At 41.9% G+C, this 17451-nt stretch overlaps 1 protein-coding gene across 2 annotated transcripts in view; it reads left to right on the top strand.

The window, feature by feature from the left end:
• The first annotated feature begins 2 nt into the window (after window positions 1-2).
• The window catches only part of LOC105488769 (switching B cell complex subunit SWAP70), an 85026-nt gene continuing 67577 nt past the window's right edge, over window positions 3-17451 (top strand). Inside the window, exon 1 of one of the 2 annotated variants that reach the window (XM_011753172.2) lies at window positions 3-205. In XM_011753172.2, coding sequence (XP_011751474.1) covers window positions 107-205 — 99 coding nt within the window. In that variant the 5' untranslated portion in view covers window positions 3-106. The remainder of the gene's footprint in view (window positions 206-17451) is intronic. The other variant, XM_011753173.3, reaches the window with a different exon arrangement.

The following is a 17451-nucleotide window of genomic DNA, read 5'->3' as shown; positions in this document are numbered from 1 at the left end:
GTCAGGTGACCGCGCGGCGGGCGGCGGACGCGGAGGCTGAGGGGCGTTCGAGGCGCGGAGGGGCTGGCTGGGCCCGAGGGGTTGGTGGGGCAGCAGGGCCGCGGCCATGGGGAGCTTGAAGGACGAGCTGCTCAAAGCTATCTGGCACGCCTTCACCGCACTCGACCAGGACCATAGCGGCAAGGTCTCCAAGTCCCAGCTCAAGGTGGGCGCCTCCTGACCCGGCCCCCGACCCGACCCTCCCCGGCGCGCTCTGTACTTCCCTTGGGTGGAAGCGGGACCTGGCGGCCTGTGACCACAGGGCGGGGCGGGCCGGAATGCGCCCGGTAGGCCCGCTTGGGGCGGAGTGGGTCTGAGACCGGGATTTGGTGTTTACTGCCTACCCCTTCCTTCGGGCCTTGCCCTTGGCTGGATGTGTTAGCTTCCGCGGGTCTCCCAGGGACTGGGAAAGGTGGAGGGCATAAGGCTGGGTTGAAGTCTGTGAGGGGCAAGTGTGGTTCCTTCTTGGCGTTGGAGAACGAGGGGCAGAAAGTGGATTCTGAGGCGTCAATGGGAAGCCAGCTTACACAACCTTCCCAGAATTTTCCTCTTACTCCAGGAGAGGAAGGGACTTGCCCAGGGTCGCTGGGCAGAACCTTCTGCAGCCCACAGCCTCACACCAGCACTGTCCTCTAAACGGCTAGCTGCCCCGGAGGCTCCCGGGCAGTCCGGAGACGGCAGAAATGCCCCGAAGCCCGGCCTCCAGCGTCTTCCTCCTTTGGGAGACTTTTTGACTTGAGAAGACCTCCCGCCCAGCGTCTTTAGGTTTGGAACTAGTGGACCGGGTGTGCTGTGTCCCACAGGGACCTTAGTTCCGGGTGAGGAGGGCTGATCTTTCTGGCACCCTGCAAAAGCGACTGCTTTTTCAGAGTCGTTATTGTGACTGCCAGAGACCCCAGAGTATAGGGTATAAATAAAGGGATGCTTGTAAATTGAGTAACCCCAAGCAGGGAAATTGGCACTCAGCCAGGAGAAATTGGCAGCTGCTTCAAAGTATAAAATATAGAAACAGACAAGAAGAGCTATTCATAGGCATTTAAAAATATACACATTTTAGATCCGAATGTCCGGTTTTCTTAGCCCCTTCTGGGAATAAATTCTGAAGATTGGGTTTGTTTTGTATATTTTTGTACAGTAATCAGGTTCTTGTGAGTAGTGGCTTTTATGCCAGTAGGATTAGCATTCTCCTTGTCTTCCTTTTGCCTCTCCTCTCTTTTTCTCACTGATAGAATCATAGTCTGGAAGGGTCCATGGAGATCATCCACGTAATTTTTATTTTACTTTATTTTTAAAAATTAACATACAGTAAAATTGACTTTTGGTGTACAGTTCTATGAATTTCAACATATGTATAGATTCATATAACCGTAACCACAACCATGGCTTCCACAGTTCCATCATCCTAAAAAACTCCGTGATGTTGCCCTACTTCCATCTCAACTGTTGGCAGCCATTGATCTTTTCTAATTGCTATAGTTTTACCGTTTCCAAAGTGCCATGTAAATGGAGTCGTATAGTTTGTAACTGTTGAAACTGATTTCTTTTACCCAGCATAATGCCTTAGAGATTAATCCATTTTGTTGTGTGTACCAATAATTTTTTAAATTGCTAAGTAATATTCTGTTGCATGGATGTATGGTAGTTTTTAGCCATGCATCCTTGAGAATTTGTGTAATTTCCAGTTTAGGGGAGTTATGAGTAGGTCTACATTTTACTTTTATTTTTACTTTTAACTTACCTATGCCATTTTATTTAAAGTAAGTTTTTAATAAATAGATGTAGCTGTGTCTTTTTTTTTATTCTTTCTGACAATCTGTGTCTTTTAATTGGCATCTTTAGGCCATTTACATTTAATGTAATTATTGATATGGTTTGATTTAGGGCTACCATTTTATTATAATTTGATTTCTTTTTTTTTTTTTTTCCTCTACTTTTCTTCCATCTTTGGGATTATTTGAATATGCTTCAGTTTTTTTTTTTTTTTTCTCTTTTGGAGACACAGTCTGCCTCTGTTTCCCAGGCTGGAGTGCAGTGGTGCGATCTCAGCTCACTGCAACCTCTGCCTCCTAGGTTCCAGAGATTCTGGTGCCTCAGCCTACCAAGTAGCTGGGATTACAGGTGTGTGTCACCACGCCTAGCTAATTTTTATATTTTTAGTAGAAACGGGGTTTCACCATGTTAGCCAGGCTAGTCTTGAACTCCTGAGCTCAGGTGATCTGCCCTCCTTGGTTTCATAAAGTGCTGGGATTGCAAGTGTGACCGACTGTGCTTGGCCAATATTCCATTTTAATAGTGAGTTTTTTACTATATTTCTTCGTGTAGGTTTTTTTAGTACTTGCTCTAGGAGTTAGAATATCCATCCCTAACTTTTCATAGTGTACTTAGAGTTAATATTTTGCCACTTTAAGGAGAATGTAGAAAACTTATCACCATATAGGTCCCTTTACCCTCACTACTTTATGTTGTAATTGTCATATTTATTAATCTACATACATTGAAATCCCCATCAGAAAATATTAAATTTTTTGCTTTCAACCATCATTTCTCTTTTAAAGATCTTAGGAGAAGAAAAGTTTGTTCTTTTTTTCCAGATATTCCCAAATAACCTCTTAATTTTTTTTTTTTTTTTCTGTGCGGGAGTCGCACTCTGTCACCTAGGCTAGAGTGCAGTGGTGTGATCTCAGCTCACTGCAACCTCTGCCTCCCGGGTTCAGGCGATTCTCCTGCCTCAGCCTCCCGAGTAGCTGGGACTACAGGCACATGCCACCAAGCCTGGCTAATTTTTGTATTTTTAGGAACGATGGGGTTTCACCATATTTGCCAGGCTGGTCTCAAACTCCTGACCTCGTGATCTGCCCGCTTTGGACCCCCAAAGTGCTGGGACTACAGGTGCCCACTGCCATGCCTAATTTTTTTTTTTTTTGTATTTTAGTAGAGATGGGGTTTCACCATATTGCCCAGGCTGGTCTCGAACTCCTGAGCTCAGGCAGCCTGCCCAACTCGGCCTTCCAAAGTGCTGGGATTATAGGCGTGAGCCACCATGATGATATGTTTAGTGATTTGTCCAGAGTCACAGTTGTAAGTAGTAGCTAAATCTAGAACCAAGATTTTCACACGTGTGTGTGTGTGTCAGAGAGAGAGACAGGGTCTCGCTGTGTCACCCAGGCTGGAATGCCGTTGCGCTATCTCGGCTCAAGTGATCCTCCAGCCTCCACCTCCCAAGTAGCTGGGCTCACAGGCATAAGCCACTATGCTCAGTTCATTTTTGTATTTTTTTGTAGAGATAGGGTTTTGTCGTGTTGCCCAGGCTGGTGTTGAACTCCTGAGCTCAAAGATATCCACCCGCCTCGGCCTCCTAAAGTGCTAGGATTCAGATATGAGCCACCTTGTCCAGCCAACTCTTTATAATTCTTTTTTCCTTTTTTTTTTGAGACAAGGTCTTTTTGTTGCCCAGGCTGGAGTGTGGTGGCGTGATCATGGCTCAATGCAGCCTCAACCTCCTGGGCTCAAGCAGTCCTCCCACTTCAGACTGCCGAGTAGCTGGAACTACAGGCACAGGCCACTATGCCCAGCTAATGTTTGTACTTTTTGTAGAGATGGGGTTTCGCCATTTGCCCAGGCTGGTCTTGAATTCCTGAGCTCAGACGATCTGCCTGCCTCAGCCTCTCAAAATGCTGGGATTACGGGCACGGGCCACTGTACCCAGCCTGTTTTCACACTTTATTACTATTACTGTTTTATTTATTTTTTTGAGATGGAGTGTGGCTCTATCACCTGGGCTGGAATGCAGTGGTGTGATCTTGGCTCACTGCAACCTCCGCTTCCTCGGTTCAAGCGATTCTCCTGCCTCAGCCTCCCAAATAGCTGGGATTACAGGTGCCCACTACCACACCTGGCTAATTTTTGTATTTTTAGGAGAGATGGGGTTTCACCATGTTGACTGGGCTGATCTTGAACTACTGACCTCAGGTGATTCACCCGCCTCAGCCTCTCAAAAGTGTTGGGATTACAGGCGTGAGCCACCATGCCTGGCCTATTTTCACACTTCAAAGCCAATGGTTTCATCATTTTCTTCTCTTCCAGTTGATGGCATAAATGAGATTTTTTTGGATTACTTTGATTATACTTTATTCACAATTGTCTTTATGGCTGCTTATAGGAAAAGCGTCTTGGCAGAAAGTGATAAATACCAGTTCATAGGTTTCACCCACAGTACGTTGATAGTGCAACTGCGCAGTTGTATTTTGTGTCTCTCTTGTCTGTGTGAGACTTTGGGATTGGTTCAGTTCTGTTCATCTTGCCAGTGTTTGTAGAATTGAAAATATGTAAACATTTTTATTTAGGTCTCCTTTTGTGTTTGACCCTAGTTCTGTGTTCTGTTGGCTGGGAGTAGAGTTTTTGCCTTTATTTGTTGATTGATTGATTCATTCATACAGTAACCTTCTGTAAGTCTACTATGTGTAAGGTACCATGCTCATTTAATAATAAGGTTAGTATTTTTAGGCTCTTAAGATTATCTCCTTGGAGGAAATGTCAAATAATTGATTTATTAAGCAGCAGACTAATAATTATATATCCAAAATGATGGTTAAAATGTATTGCTTTGGAAAGCTATGTGGGTATTCTAAAAAATATTTTTGATACTTGCCTTTTTGAGTTATCTTCACAACTTTTGAGACAGAGAATGGATATATTCACGAGATAAGGGATATGGTGGTGAAAGGCAGAGAAAAAAGAAATATGAATCTTTGCCTTCAAAGAGTTTAAATTTTGGTAGGTAAATTAAAAGACTAAACGACCATTAAAGAAGGCACTCTCTCTCTCCCCAGATGGAGACTGTATTACTCAGACAATTACTGATCCTTAAAAAACATAAAGTCTGGTGGTAAAGAAAAGAAATGGAAATATTGGGTAGAAGATACTGAGTGTGACAGAAGATATGGGGCCATGAGATTTTAAAGGAAGAGGTGATTTCTTCTCACTGGTGTGATTGCTTTATGAAAAAAGCTTCTTTGAAATGAACTCTGAAGGAAGTTAGGATGTGATTATGTAGGAATGGGGGAAGATTAAGCCCGTTCTATTAATTAATTACTTAGTTTTTTGAGACGGAGTCTTGCTCTGTTGACCAGGGTGGAGTACAGTGGCAACCTCCATCTCCCTGGTTCAAGCGATTCTTCTGCTTCAGCTTCCCGAGTAGCTTGGACTACAGGTGTGCACCACCATGTCTAGCTAATTTTTGTATTTTTAGTGGAGACAGAGTTTCACCATGTTGGCCAGGCTGGTCTCAAACTCCTGACCTCAAGTGATCCATCTGCCTCGGTCTCCCAAAGTGCTGGGATTACAGGCATGAGTGACCACGCCTGGCCTAATTTATTTATTTAATGGATATTTATTGATTGCTGTTATCCCTAGGGGACACTGAACTACTGCAAGAGACGGGAATGAATCAGGTATTTAAGGGGACTTCTGTGTAACTTATTTTGATTGTAGTTAGAACATACACATGTGTGTTCCTATGTGTGTATGAGAGAGAATTATTGCTGGTGATAAAGCTATAGAAATAGATTGGGGTTAATGCATAGAAAGCTTTGATTGCCAGACAAATTAGGTAGATGCCGGGGGCCCCCCAGGTTTTCAGAGGATGAGGAGTTGTGATCAGAATTGCACTTTAGAAAGTTACTTGCCAGGCGCGGTGGCTCACACCTGTAATCCCAGCACTTTTGGAGGCTGAGGTGAGTGGATCACCTGAGGTCAGGAGTTTCAAGACCAGTGTGGCCAATGTGGCGAAACCCTGTCTCTACTAAAAATATAAAAATTAGCTGGGTGTGGTGGCACACACCTGTAGTCCCAGCTACTTGGGAGCTGAGGCAGGAGAATCGCTTGAACCTGGGAGGCAGAAGTTGCAGTGAGCCGATATTGCACCACTGTACTCCAGCTTGGGTGACATAGCAGAAGTGCTGGCTAGAGTGAATTGGGAAGATAAGAGAAACCATTGCAATAGCCCCGATAAGAGGTAATAGGGACTAGAGACAGTGAAGGTGGACAAGAGGGAAATGGTGGGTCAAGGTATGAGCCTTGACCCATGATCCCATGATTGGGTGGGAGGAGGACGGGAAAGGACAGATTCAGAAATGTCTCAAATGTCAACTGCTGTTGACCAAACATATAGTAGTGGTTTTTATTTTTTTTAATAATGGTTTTTAATAGAAGTGGGTTTTAATAGAAATGGAAAAGCCATGAGAAGGAGCTGTTTATGCAATGATACAGTTTTGAACATGAAAACTTTTGTTTGTTTATTTGTTTTTTTGAGGTCCTTGATGGGTGTATGTTCAGCTGGAGATGATACTCCTGGGAAGTGTGGGGTTGTCAGTAAGGAATTTGGTAGTTGAAGCTTGGAAAAAGAGGAGAAGAGAACCATCAACAGTCTTGGGGAATGGCTATAGTAGATGGTGAGAGGAACAAGAAAACCAGAGGACCAGAAATCAGAGATAAGAACCCCTTTGGGGCAATGTTGGAGCTGAGGAAGAAGAGTTTTAAGGAAAACATGGTCTCATACCTTTGAAAGTTAATTTTGTTTTATATATATATACACATATATATATAGGAGACTGTAAAGTAATCAGGTTGGTTCTTCCTTTCCATGTGTCATAAACTTCATATTTCTTCTCTAAAGAGAAGTTATGAAAAGCTTGGAATATTGACATCATCTTTGGAATAAATATATTTTTTACTTATTTTAAAATTATTTATTTATTTTGAGACAGGGTAACACTCTGTCACTCAGGCTGGAGTGCAGTGGCATGATCATAGCTCACCATACCCATGACCTCCATGCTGAAGCAATCCTCCCACCTCAGCCTCCTGAGTAGCTGGGATTACAGGTGTATGCCACCACACCTGGCAAATTTTTTTGTTTGTTTGTTTTGTTTTTTGTAGAGACAGGGTCTCACTTTGCTGCTTAGACTGGTCTTAAACTCCTGGGCTTGAGCAATCCGTCCATCCACCTATAAGTGTTAGGATTACAGATATGAGCCCCCACATCCAGCCTGTATTTTTCATTTTTAAGAAGATTACTTTGTAGAATGGTATTCATTTAAATAAATGTGCTTGAGTCAATGCTATAATTGGTAAATATTGGCCTTGAGGGCCTCCAGTGTAGTACAGACAAAGCTTATTTATATACTGAATTTTTAACAAATAGCATATTATTAAGTAAAAGAAAAATTATCCAAATAAAATTTGAAGCAAAATCTGTAGAAAAATTAACAATGTAATTAGATATCATTTTAATATTATGTCAGTGGAAACAACACGCAAACTGTTTTTTTCTCTGCTCTCACACAATAACAATCAACACAGAAGATTTCTGGTGACCAAATGTGTGGAGGTTTCTCCCCACACACCAAGTAAGCAATCAGTTCTGCAGTGGACACCAGTTGGGTATCCTCCAGTTCAATTCCAACACTATCTAGCTGGAGACAGTGTCAGATACCACAGAGTGTCAGATCCCACAGATTGAGGGCTCAGTCCCACAAGACTGTCCCCTTCCTTCCTACCAGTTGCAAATGTGGGCTTCTGGAACTTCTGATGGACCAGCTTCGAGTTGGGGTCTTCGTGACCCTGTCTTTGGGTTCAGTTACTTTGCTAGAGTGGCTCATAGAACTCAGGGCGACATGTTTATTGATTTATTACAGAAGATTTTTTTTTTTTTTTTGAGACGGAGTCTCGCTCTGTCGCCCAGGCTGGAGTGCAGTGGCGGCATCTCAGCTCACTGCAAGCTCCGCCTCCCGGGTCTACGCCATTCTCCTGCCTCAGCCTCCCGAGTAGCTGGGACTACAGGCGCCCGCCACCTCACCCGGCTAGTTTTTTGTATTTTTTAGTAGAGACGGGGTTTCACCGTATTAGCCAGGCTGGTCTCGATCTCCTGACCTTGTGATCCGCCCGTCTCGGCCTCCCAAAGTGCTGGGATTACAGGCTTGAGCCACCGCGCCCGGCCTACAGAAGATATTTTAAAGGATACAAATAGACAGATGAAGAGAGACACAGGGTGAGGAACCTCTCATGGAGTTTGGGTGCACTGCCCTCCTGGTACATGAATGAGTTCTCATTAACCTTCCTTTAAGTCTCCACATGTTCAGCTCTCTGGGAGCTCCTCAGACCCTGTCCTCTTGGGTCTCTTATGGAGACTTTATTGGATAGTCGTGATTAAAGTACAGACAACCATGTAGGAATGTGATTAGACAAAAAGGGTATGATCTAATATTAATAGACTGAGTGGGAAAGTCCAGCAAGGATTGTCTGTTCAAATTCTTCTTGGTCTGTCTGTGCAGCCTTCCTTCCACAAGGGTGTGGGGGAGGACCCCTTCTGAAATGAAGGTCTTGTGGCCTACAATTAGACAAGGAAGGTCAGAGAATTTCTTTATGACCAGCTCCAAGATAGAAGGATTGGGGGAGATGAGATTATATTTTTAGTTTCTACGGCCTGCCTTGGGGAGAAAAAGGAGCAGGCGAAGAAAGGACAGAAGGTTAGAGAGAGAGATCTATTTTTTTTTTTTCTTCCTTCCTTCCTTCCTTCCTTCCTTCCTTCCTTCCTTCCTTCCTTCCTTCCTTCCTCCCTTCCTCCCTTCCTCCCTTCCTCCCTTCCTCCCTCCCTCCCTCCCTCCCTCCCTCCCTCCCTTCCTCCCTTCCTCCCTTCCTCCCTTCCTCCCTTCCTCCCTTCCTTCCTGTGATTCTCCTACCTCAGCCTCCCAAGTAGCTGGGATTACAGGTGTACGCCACCATATCCAGCTAAGTTTTGTATTTTTTAGTAGAGACTGAGTTTCGCCTCATTGGCCAGGCTGGTCTCAAACTCCTGACCTCAAGTGATCCGCCCGCCTTGGCCTCCCAAAGTGCTGGGATTACAGGTGTGAGCCACCATGCCCGGCTGAGATTCTGTTTTCTGAGACCTGCTTCTGAGGCCTAAAGTACCCCAACATTATAACAAGGGCTATGGCATTATGAGCCAGGGACCATGGATGAAAACCTATGTATATTTCTCTCTATATATCTCTTGTCTCATAATATCACATGTTGCAAACATAGACTTTTGTCAGACTTATCAATAAAATTGAACTATAGAACACAGATTTAAACCCTTGGGAAGCTGGGTGCAGTGGCTCATGACTATAATCCCAGAACTTCGGGAAGCTGAGGCAGGAGGATTACTTGAAGCCAGGAGTTTGGAAACCACCTGGAAAATATAGTGAGACTTTGTCTCTACAAAAAATTAAAAAATTAGCTGGACATGGTGGTGGGCACTTGTGGTCCCAGCTACTCGGGAAGAGGAGGTTTCAGTGAGCTGAGATAGTGCCACTATATTGCAGCCTGGGTGACAGAGCAAGACTTTGTCTCAAAAATAAATAAATAGGTCAGGCGCGGTGGCTCACACCTGTAATCCCAGCACTTTGGGAGGCCGAGGCGGGCAGGTCATGAGGTCAGGAGATCGAGACCATCTTGGCTAACACGGTGAAACCCCGTCTATACCAAAAATAAAAAAAAGAAATTAGCTGGGTGTTGTGGCGGGCGCATGTAGTCCCAGCTACTCAGGAGGCTGAGGCAGGAGAATGGCATGAACCCGGGAGGCGGAGCTTGCAGTGAGCCGAGATACTGCCACTGCACTCCAGCCTGGGTGACAGAGCAAGATTCCGTCTCAAAAAAAAAAAAAAAAAATTGAAATAAAAAAAATAGAAGCCACTCCTAGTCCGGGTGTAGTGGCTCATGCCTGTAATACTAGCACTTTTGGAGGTTGAGGCGAGTGGATCACTTGAGCCCAGGAGTTTGAGATCAGCCTGTGCAACATAGTAAGACCCTATCTCTACAATAAACTAATAGAGTTAGAGAGGTATGGTGGCACATGCCTGTAGTCCAAGCTCCTTCTGTAGCTGAGACAGGAGATGGCCTGAGCTCAGGAGATGGAGGCTGGAGTGAGCTCTGATCCTGCCACTGCACTCCAGCCTGGAAAACAGAGTGAGACTCTGTATCCAAAGAAAAAGAAAGAAAGAAACAGAGAGAGAGAGAGAGAGAGAGAGAGAGAGAGAGAGAGAGAGAGAGAGAGAGAGACAGGGAGGGAGGGAGAAGAGGGAGGAGGGAGGGAGGGAAAGGGAGAAAAAAAGACCTCTTATGACTTACATAAACTACAATAGAAACAGATGTTTGCTGGTTGTCTAGTCACAGTAATGTTTTCTTGTTAAAACAACTTTTATATTTTATATATTTTACATATATTTATAGCCATAAATAAGGTCATTGCAGGTCAGTAGGTTTTCTCAAATCTTTAAGCCCTCCTCCACACACCACCCTCCTCCCCAAAAAGGAAACCACTTCTGTCTGCTTCCCTTTACTTACCTTGATTTTTTTTCTCCTTCCTTCTCCCACATTCCCTGTAATCTCATTGGGTATCTTCCTGGCAATCTGTGCACCTTCTACAGGGGAGCTCTGTCTCTCTGGCTCCAGTTGTAAGTTTTCTGGCTTAGTTGTAAGCCAGTCTGGCTCCAGTTGTAAGTTTCTGGAGTTGAGGGTACGCAGGCCTTCTTCCCTACACTCATCCTGTGCAGGCACCGTCATAGAAGTCATCAGCTCTGTTAACTTAATTTGCAATTGGATTGTTAAAAAACAACTGATTGTCATGTTGATTTGGTATTACTTTGTTTTTCAGGCGGAACTACCAAGCAACACTAAGTGATTGTTTTGAGCTTTTTCTTAAGCAAAGATTTACTTGCTTTTCAGCAGCTGAAGTAGATAGCAATAAGCTAATAGTGGGGAAACAGTATTCCAGAAACACATTTTCTACTTGCTTTTAAACTTGTATTCATGAATAGTCCTTTCTTAGAACAAACCGTGTAGTTTAAGACTATATTATTTGTTTTGATTGCAATTTTAGTATAGTCTGTGATAACTGATGGGAGACTGAAAACTGTATTGAGAGAGAAGGAAACTTTTCTTTATATCTATAGGAAGGTGCATATAGGTAGCTGAGTAAATGTAGTTTAATTGAATGTTAGACTTTTTTTTCCACCATTGTTTCCCCTTGGTTTGGTTTTGGTGCTCTTCTTTTGTTTGTACAGGCTGTCCCTTGGTATCCTTGGGGGATTGGTTCCAGGACTCCCTGCAGATACCAAAATCCTAGGACGCTGAAGACTCTTATATAAAATGGCATAGTATTTGCATATAACCTAATCTTTCTTTATATTTTTAATTATCTCTAGATTAATTATAATACCTAATGCAATATAAATGCCATGTAAATAGTTGTTAAGTTACATTGTTTATGGAATAATAACAGGAAGAAAAGTTTGCCCATGTTAAGTACAGATGCAGTTTTTAAGGGGAATGTTTTCAGTCCACACTTGCTTGAATCCACAGATACAGAACCCAGGAATACGGAGGGCCAACTGTATTTCTTCTTCTTCTTCTTCTTTTTTTTAATGAGAGCTATTCGTATATGAGTTCTATACTCTCTGATAATAATAAACCTTTTTAATGTGGCACCTGAAACAGAGATTGTTACTTTTAAATTATGGTATAAATTTTCAGAAGTCATAATGGAAATAGGAATAGGGCATCTTATTTGAAGTAGAAGCAATAATTGTTTCTCCTCTACTGGTGCTAAAAATTTTTTAAAAACTTTTTTAGAAATTTCAGTGGTCTTGCTGAAAGATGCTAAATCTCCAATGTTACTTAGAAATACAGTACATGTAATTCTAATAAAATAAGAAAGGTTATTTAAACAGGTATATTAAAAAGAAACTTTTTGAATATCTCATATAGACACATATAAAAGTTATAAAATTCTAAAGGGTATTTACAAAAGTGAAAAGTAAGTTTTCCTTAACCCTTGGCCCACATTAGTCCCCTGTTCTGGAGGTAACCATTATTTCTAACTTCTTCTGTTCCGAGATCAAAATGAAGCTTAAAATTAATATCCTTATTTAGTAAATGTTTTCCTCTTAAATATAGCAGAATCTAGTGATATTTTTTGCAACCTCTGTTATAGCTTTACTTTGCAATTATGGTTGCAGGGTGAATTACATGTCAGTGCTGGAAATGTCTCGAAATGAACTCATTGGCTGTGAATTTTTATCCTGTTGTTTTTAGAAATAGAGCTTTTAAAAAATTTATTGTAGCTTTTTGAAATAAAAGAATTTACAACTCTGGTGTAGACCTAAATGAAAAAATTTTGACGAACAACATGGGTAGTTTAAATCTTTATTATTTTCTCAGTGATAGATTTTCAACTAAAATCTCTTTTTTAGTTTTTTTTTAATATTTTGCCTCACAGTTGGTTTAGATATCTTATGAATCATACCATATTTTCTGTTCCCATGTCGACATTTAGCCTCAAAAAATTTTAACCTTGCTAGTTACAAAGGTAATTCAGCCAGGCCATTGGTAAGTTGAAAATATAAAGGAAGCAAATTATGAGACAGGGTTTTTATTTGTGGAACACAATATACAAATGTAGTTAATTCTTTTGTGAACTTGGCATGTATAGTATTCCCTCCCTAATCTTTTGTATTATGTTTCTGTTAATCTCTATGGTAAAAGGTTCTCTTGAGGAACAACAACAATCAATTTTTAAAATGGGGTTGGGGATCAGAGTCTTGAGTGAGCCTATTAAAGTGCTGGGATTACAGGCGTGAGCCACTGCACCCAGCCTAAAGTCTTCGTAAATATTTTTTGTGTAGATATCACCAAAATAAAATAGTAAAGATGACTCTCTAAATAAAGAGAAAATTAGACATTTAGAAATCTTAAAATAGGATAATGAATGTTGGATTATTTCTAGTTTCTATTCCTTACTTGTTAGAAACTTTTCAGTGAGATAACTTGGACATTTTTGTGGTTTTTTTTTTTTAAATACATGTACTTTTATTGAAAATAGCATGTAAACGGTGAGGTGCTTTTTTTTTTTGGTATTTGACCTTCAATCTTAATATTAAGTCAGTACATTTCTGATCTTATGACTCAGAGTTCTAAACCTCTCTGATCCCCATTTTGTATTTCCTTTGGGGTCTCATCACGGTCCCAGAGGTACATAGTAACAAAGCTAGAGACAGAAGAGGCTTTGGGCAACCTTCTCCCATGTACTCAGCATGCCATCACTCAATAGATATTTCTCATTCTTTCCCACCATGAGGGTTATAGAACCTTAGTCCCGTCAGTGGTGATTATTGATTATTAGCACATTAGCACTCTCACTCGCTTCCTTAGTCCCTTTTAGGCATGTCCTTGTTCCCCTCCCATAACACAAGCCTAAGGTAGATCCTTGTCTCAGCTTCCTTTTTCTTCCCCAAGGCTGCATTTCATAAAACTATTTTTCCTGCTCTACCTTCTGCTTTATTTCCTTCTTCTCATCCCACCTTCGTGTTCCTTTTTTTAAACTCAAAATCTGTGTCAAAAACTGTAGTTTTCAGCAGTTGAGGGAGAGATATTTAAATGGAAATCTGTACGTATACTTGAATTTCATATAAGGAGATCTTGCGGTTAAGGAGAGATTTCTGCAATATTAGAAAAACTAATTTTTTGATCTTAAGACTCTTCTGTTTTCTATACCTTTTGCTTCTCCCTATACCTGTAAAGGAATAATTAGCTTTACAACATTTGATTTGAAGGAGGAGAATGGTATTATGTGGGCATGGTGTATCAGCTGGAAGTGACATTAGTTAGGATGAAAGTTGTTCTGGTCATATGGACAGTGTTGGAAGGTATTACATTCCACTGGATAGACAGCTGTGGGAGGATGGGGCACTGTCTGCCTTGGCAGGCAGCACATCCCCATCCATTCTTTCAGTTCCTAGGGTAATGGATACTCAGCTAGCTGGCTGTTACCCTGAAATTTAGCCTTCTAACTGAACCTTGTAGCTTGATGAGCAACTGACTGCAGTCTCAGTGATCGTCTTCAGTGATGATTTGAGAAACACTGTTAGGTAATAGGACACCAGACGATTAGTAGATCAGACTACATTGGAATTCTGAGGTCCTTTACCTGCGTGACTTTGGGAAGCTTACTTTGCTTTTTATTGTTTTTATTTTTATTTATTTATTTTTGAGATGGAGTCTTGCTCTGTTGCCCAGGCTGGAGTGCAGTGGCGCGATCTTGGCTCACTGAAAGCTCTGCCTCCCAGGTTCACGCCATTCTTCTGCCTCAGCCTCCCGAGTGGCTGGGACGTAGGTGGCTGCCACCACGCACGGCTAATTTTTTTGTATTTTTAGTAGAGACGGGGTTTCACCATGTTAGCCAGGATGGTCTTGATCTCCTGACCTCGTGATCTGCCCTCCTTGGCCTCCCAAAGTGCTGGGATTACAGGTGTGCGCCACTGCACCTGGCCTGCTTTTTATATTTTAAGATTATAATAGAGCTCACAACCTTTATATGTGACAGCAGAAATTCTGTCTTATTTTCTACCAAACACTGATGTTGAAGAAAATTAATGTATAAAACATTATATAAGTTTGAAGGTTTCAGTCTACTGAACACTTTTTGTTAGGCACCCTGGGGAAGAAAAAAACATGCAGCCTTGTCCCTTATGTTCAGGATTGTGTGATGTAGTCAAGAAGACAATACATGAAATGACCACAATGATGCAATATATAAGCAAGTTCTAGAGAGTGTAGAAGATGACCCCTGTAAGCTGTGTCATCCAGTGTTAGCCAATAGCCACGTTTGGCTGTTGATTGCTTGACAAGTCGTGAGCCTGAGTTGAAATGTACTTTAAGTATAAAATATGCATTGGATTTCAAAGACTTAGTACCAGAACAAGAGTAACATCTCGTTATTTATTTATTTATTTGAGATGGAGTTTTGCTGTTGTTGCCCAGGCTGGAGTACAATGGCATGATCTTGGATCACTTCAACCTCCGCCTCCTGAGTCCAAGTGATTGTCCTGCCTCAGCCTCCAGAATAACTGGGATTACACGTGCCCGCCACCTTGCCTGGATAATTTTTGTGTTTTCAGTAGAGACAGGGTTTCACCATGTTGGCCAGGCTGGTCTCGAACCCTGACCTCAGGTGATCCACCCGTCTTGGCCTCCCAAAGTGCTGGGATTGCAGGCATGATTTTTAAAAATACTGATTACATGTTTAAATTACAATATTTTGGATATAGTATTTAAGTTAATATTGCCTATTCCCTTTTACTTTTTTTAAAATGTGGCTTTAAACATTCTAAACTTCATATGTGGTTTGCAGTATATTTCCATTGGCCAGAACTGCTGTAGAAGTTCAGGGCAAATAGTGAAAAGGATATAGACAGTTGCAGACAGTTTCATGAAGGAGATAGAACTTCAGCTATTTCTTGAGGGAATGGTGAATGTTGAGGGTGATCTGGCTGTGACATCTGTCACCCCATTGATCACCAGGGTTGATTTCACTGATCTGACTGGCTAGGTGGTTGTCCCCTTCCTCCCTCACCACTCCATGTGCATCCCTCCCAGTGCTGTGTGCTCAAAGAGAATGACCATCCTCGATAGAGGAGGACCGGTCTTTGGTCAAGGGTATATGAGTAGCCGTGCTCCCCTGCTAAAACCTCCAGACAAGCTCTCAAGGTCTTGAGAGAATGGAGCAAATCTTGTCCAGTATAATTGCAGAAAGGTGACAAATATGGTGGTAGCACTGTAAATTAAGAGCAAGAGCCTCAACTTGGAGTATTTGAGCAGAAAGGAAATACTGTGAGTGGAGTGGAAGGTTTGTTTTGATGCATAATGGAGAATTAGGATTTAAAGAGAGATGGGGCTACATTTTAGATGTCATTGAATGTTTTTGCACAGAATAGATAGCTAATGTATGTTTATTGAGTGACAGTCTGTTAGAATTAGTTCAGAATTGACCCTGTAAAGAGGGTAAGTCATTTAAAGTTTTTAGGTAGATAAATGGCAGAGATACGGTTTTAAAATTATTCTGATGATGTGGGTGTGATGATTAAAGATGAGAGGCTGGAGATTGGGGGACTTGTTAGTGGGGTGTTATGAAGTCTGGGTAAGTTGGTGAGTATGGGACAGGAGTGGTGGCTATGGAAATTAAAACAGATATGTACCCTCCCCTTATAGAGCTTAAAATCTTGTGAGTGATACAGATGAGCAAACTGGCAACTCAAATACAGTGAGATACAGAAGGCAGAATGCAGAGGAAGGGAACCTGTTTAGCTTGGGGTAAGGACATGAGGAGTTAGCTCAGAGAATGCTTCCTAGAGGAGGAGACATTTGTCACTAACTTGAAAAGGATGTGTGAAATTCCTCTGTAAGAATACTATGATGAAAGATTCAGAAAGTAAAACCTTTAGAGGAACATGAAAAGTGTTAAGAGAGAACGGAGTTGGGGAGTAAGGAGAGTTACCTGTACTCCATTACTTGTGTGGTCATGGGAAGTCACTTCTCTTTGCTGAGCTTTAGTTTCCTCATTTTAAAATGTAGGGTAGCAGACACACTCTTTGAGGTTTAGCCTTCTAACTAAACCTTGTAGCTTGATGTGTTTACCATGGTTATATCCTGAGGAGTGGTTGCTCTTTGTCAGGGCCTGAGAGGGGAGAATGGGACCTTGTACTGGGAGGTGAGGGGAGGAGCCTTGTTTCCCCAGCCTCACACTCTCTGCTTGGTTAGTCTGAAGGTGACAGAGCCGCTCATGCAGTAGAGACAGGAGTTGGCATTGGCTGGGGCTGAAATAGATCCAGAAGGTGGACAAACTATATGAAAAAGAGATATAAGAAGAGACCATAGTTTTATTAAGGCAATGGTGATACCAAAGTTAGAATCAGGGTTCAAACCTATTTTGGGGAGAAAGGTGATGAGATCTCATTTGGATCTTTTGGACGAGAGGCAGATTTAGAATAGAAATCTCTAGTATTGTTTAGTGATATAAACCAGAGCTTATTGGAGAGGTCAAGAGCAGAAAGAGATCTGTGAATCATTTGGATAGAGATGACTTAAGGTTGTCAGAATGAAAGCATTTTCCTTTTTTCTTTTTATAAATTTTTAAATTTATAAAATATAAAATTAAAAAAAATTTAATTAAGTCTTTTGATTCATAAATACAGAATTGTCTTTTTATTTATTTATTTATTTATTTATTTATTTATTTATTTATGAGACAGGATCTTCCTCTGTTGCCCAGTGCAGTGACACAATTCTCGGCTCACTGCAACCTCCGCCTCCTGGGTTCAAGTGATTCTCGTGCCCCAGCCTCCCAAGTAGCTGGGATTACAGGTGTGTGCCACCCCACCTAGCTAATTTTTATGTTTTTAATAGATACGAGGTTTTGCCATGTTGGCAGGCTGGTCTTGAACTCCTGGCCTCAAGTGATCACCTGCCTTGGCCTCCCAAAGTGCTGGGATTACAGGTGTGAGCCACTGTACCTGGCCAAAAGCACTTTCCAAGAAGAAA

The sequence above is a fragment of the Macaca nemestrina genome, chromosome 12 (assembly GCF_043159975.1).
Source record: "Macaca nemestrina isolate mMacNem1 chromosome 12, mMacNem.hap1, whole genome shotgun sequence".
Classification (NCBI taxonomy): Eukaryota; Metazoa; Chordata; class Mammalia; order Primates; family Cercopithecidae; genus Macaca; species Macaca nemestrina.
The sequence above is the reverse complement of the archived record's forward strand: the minus strand, read 5'-3'. Positions and strand labels throughout refer to the sequence as shown.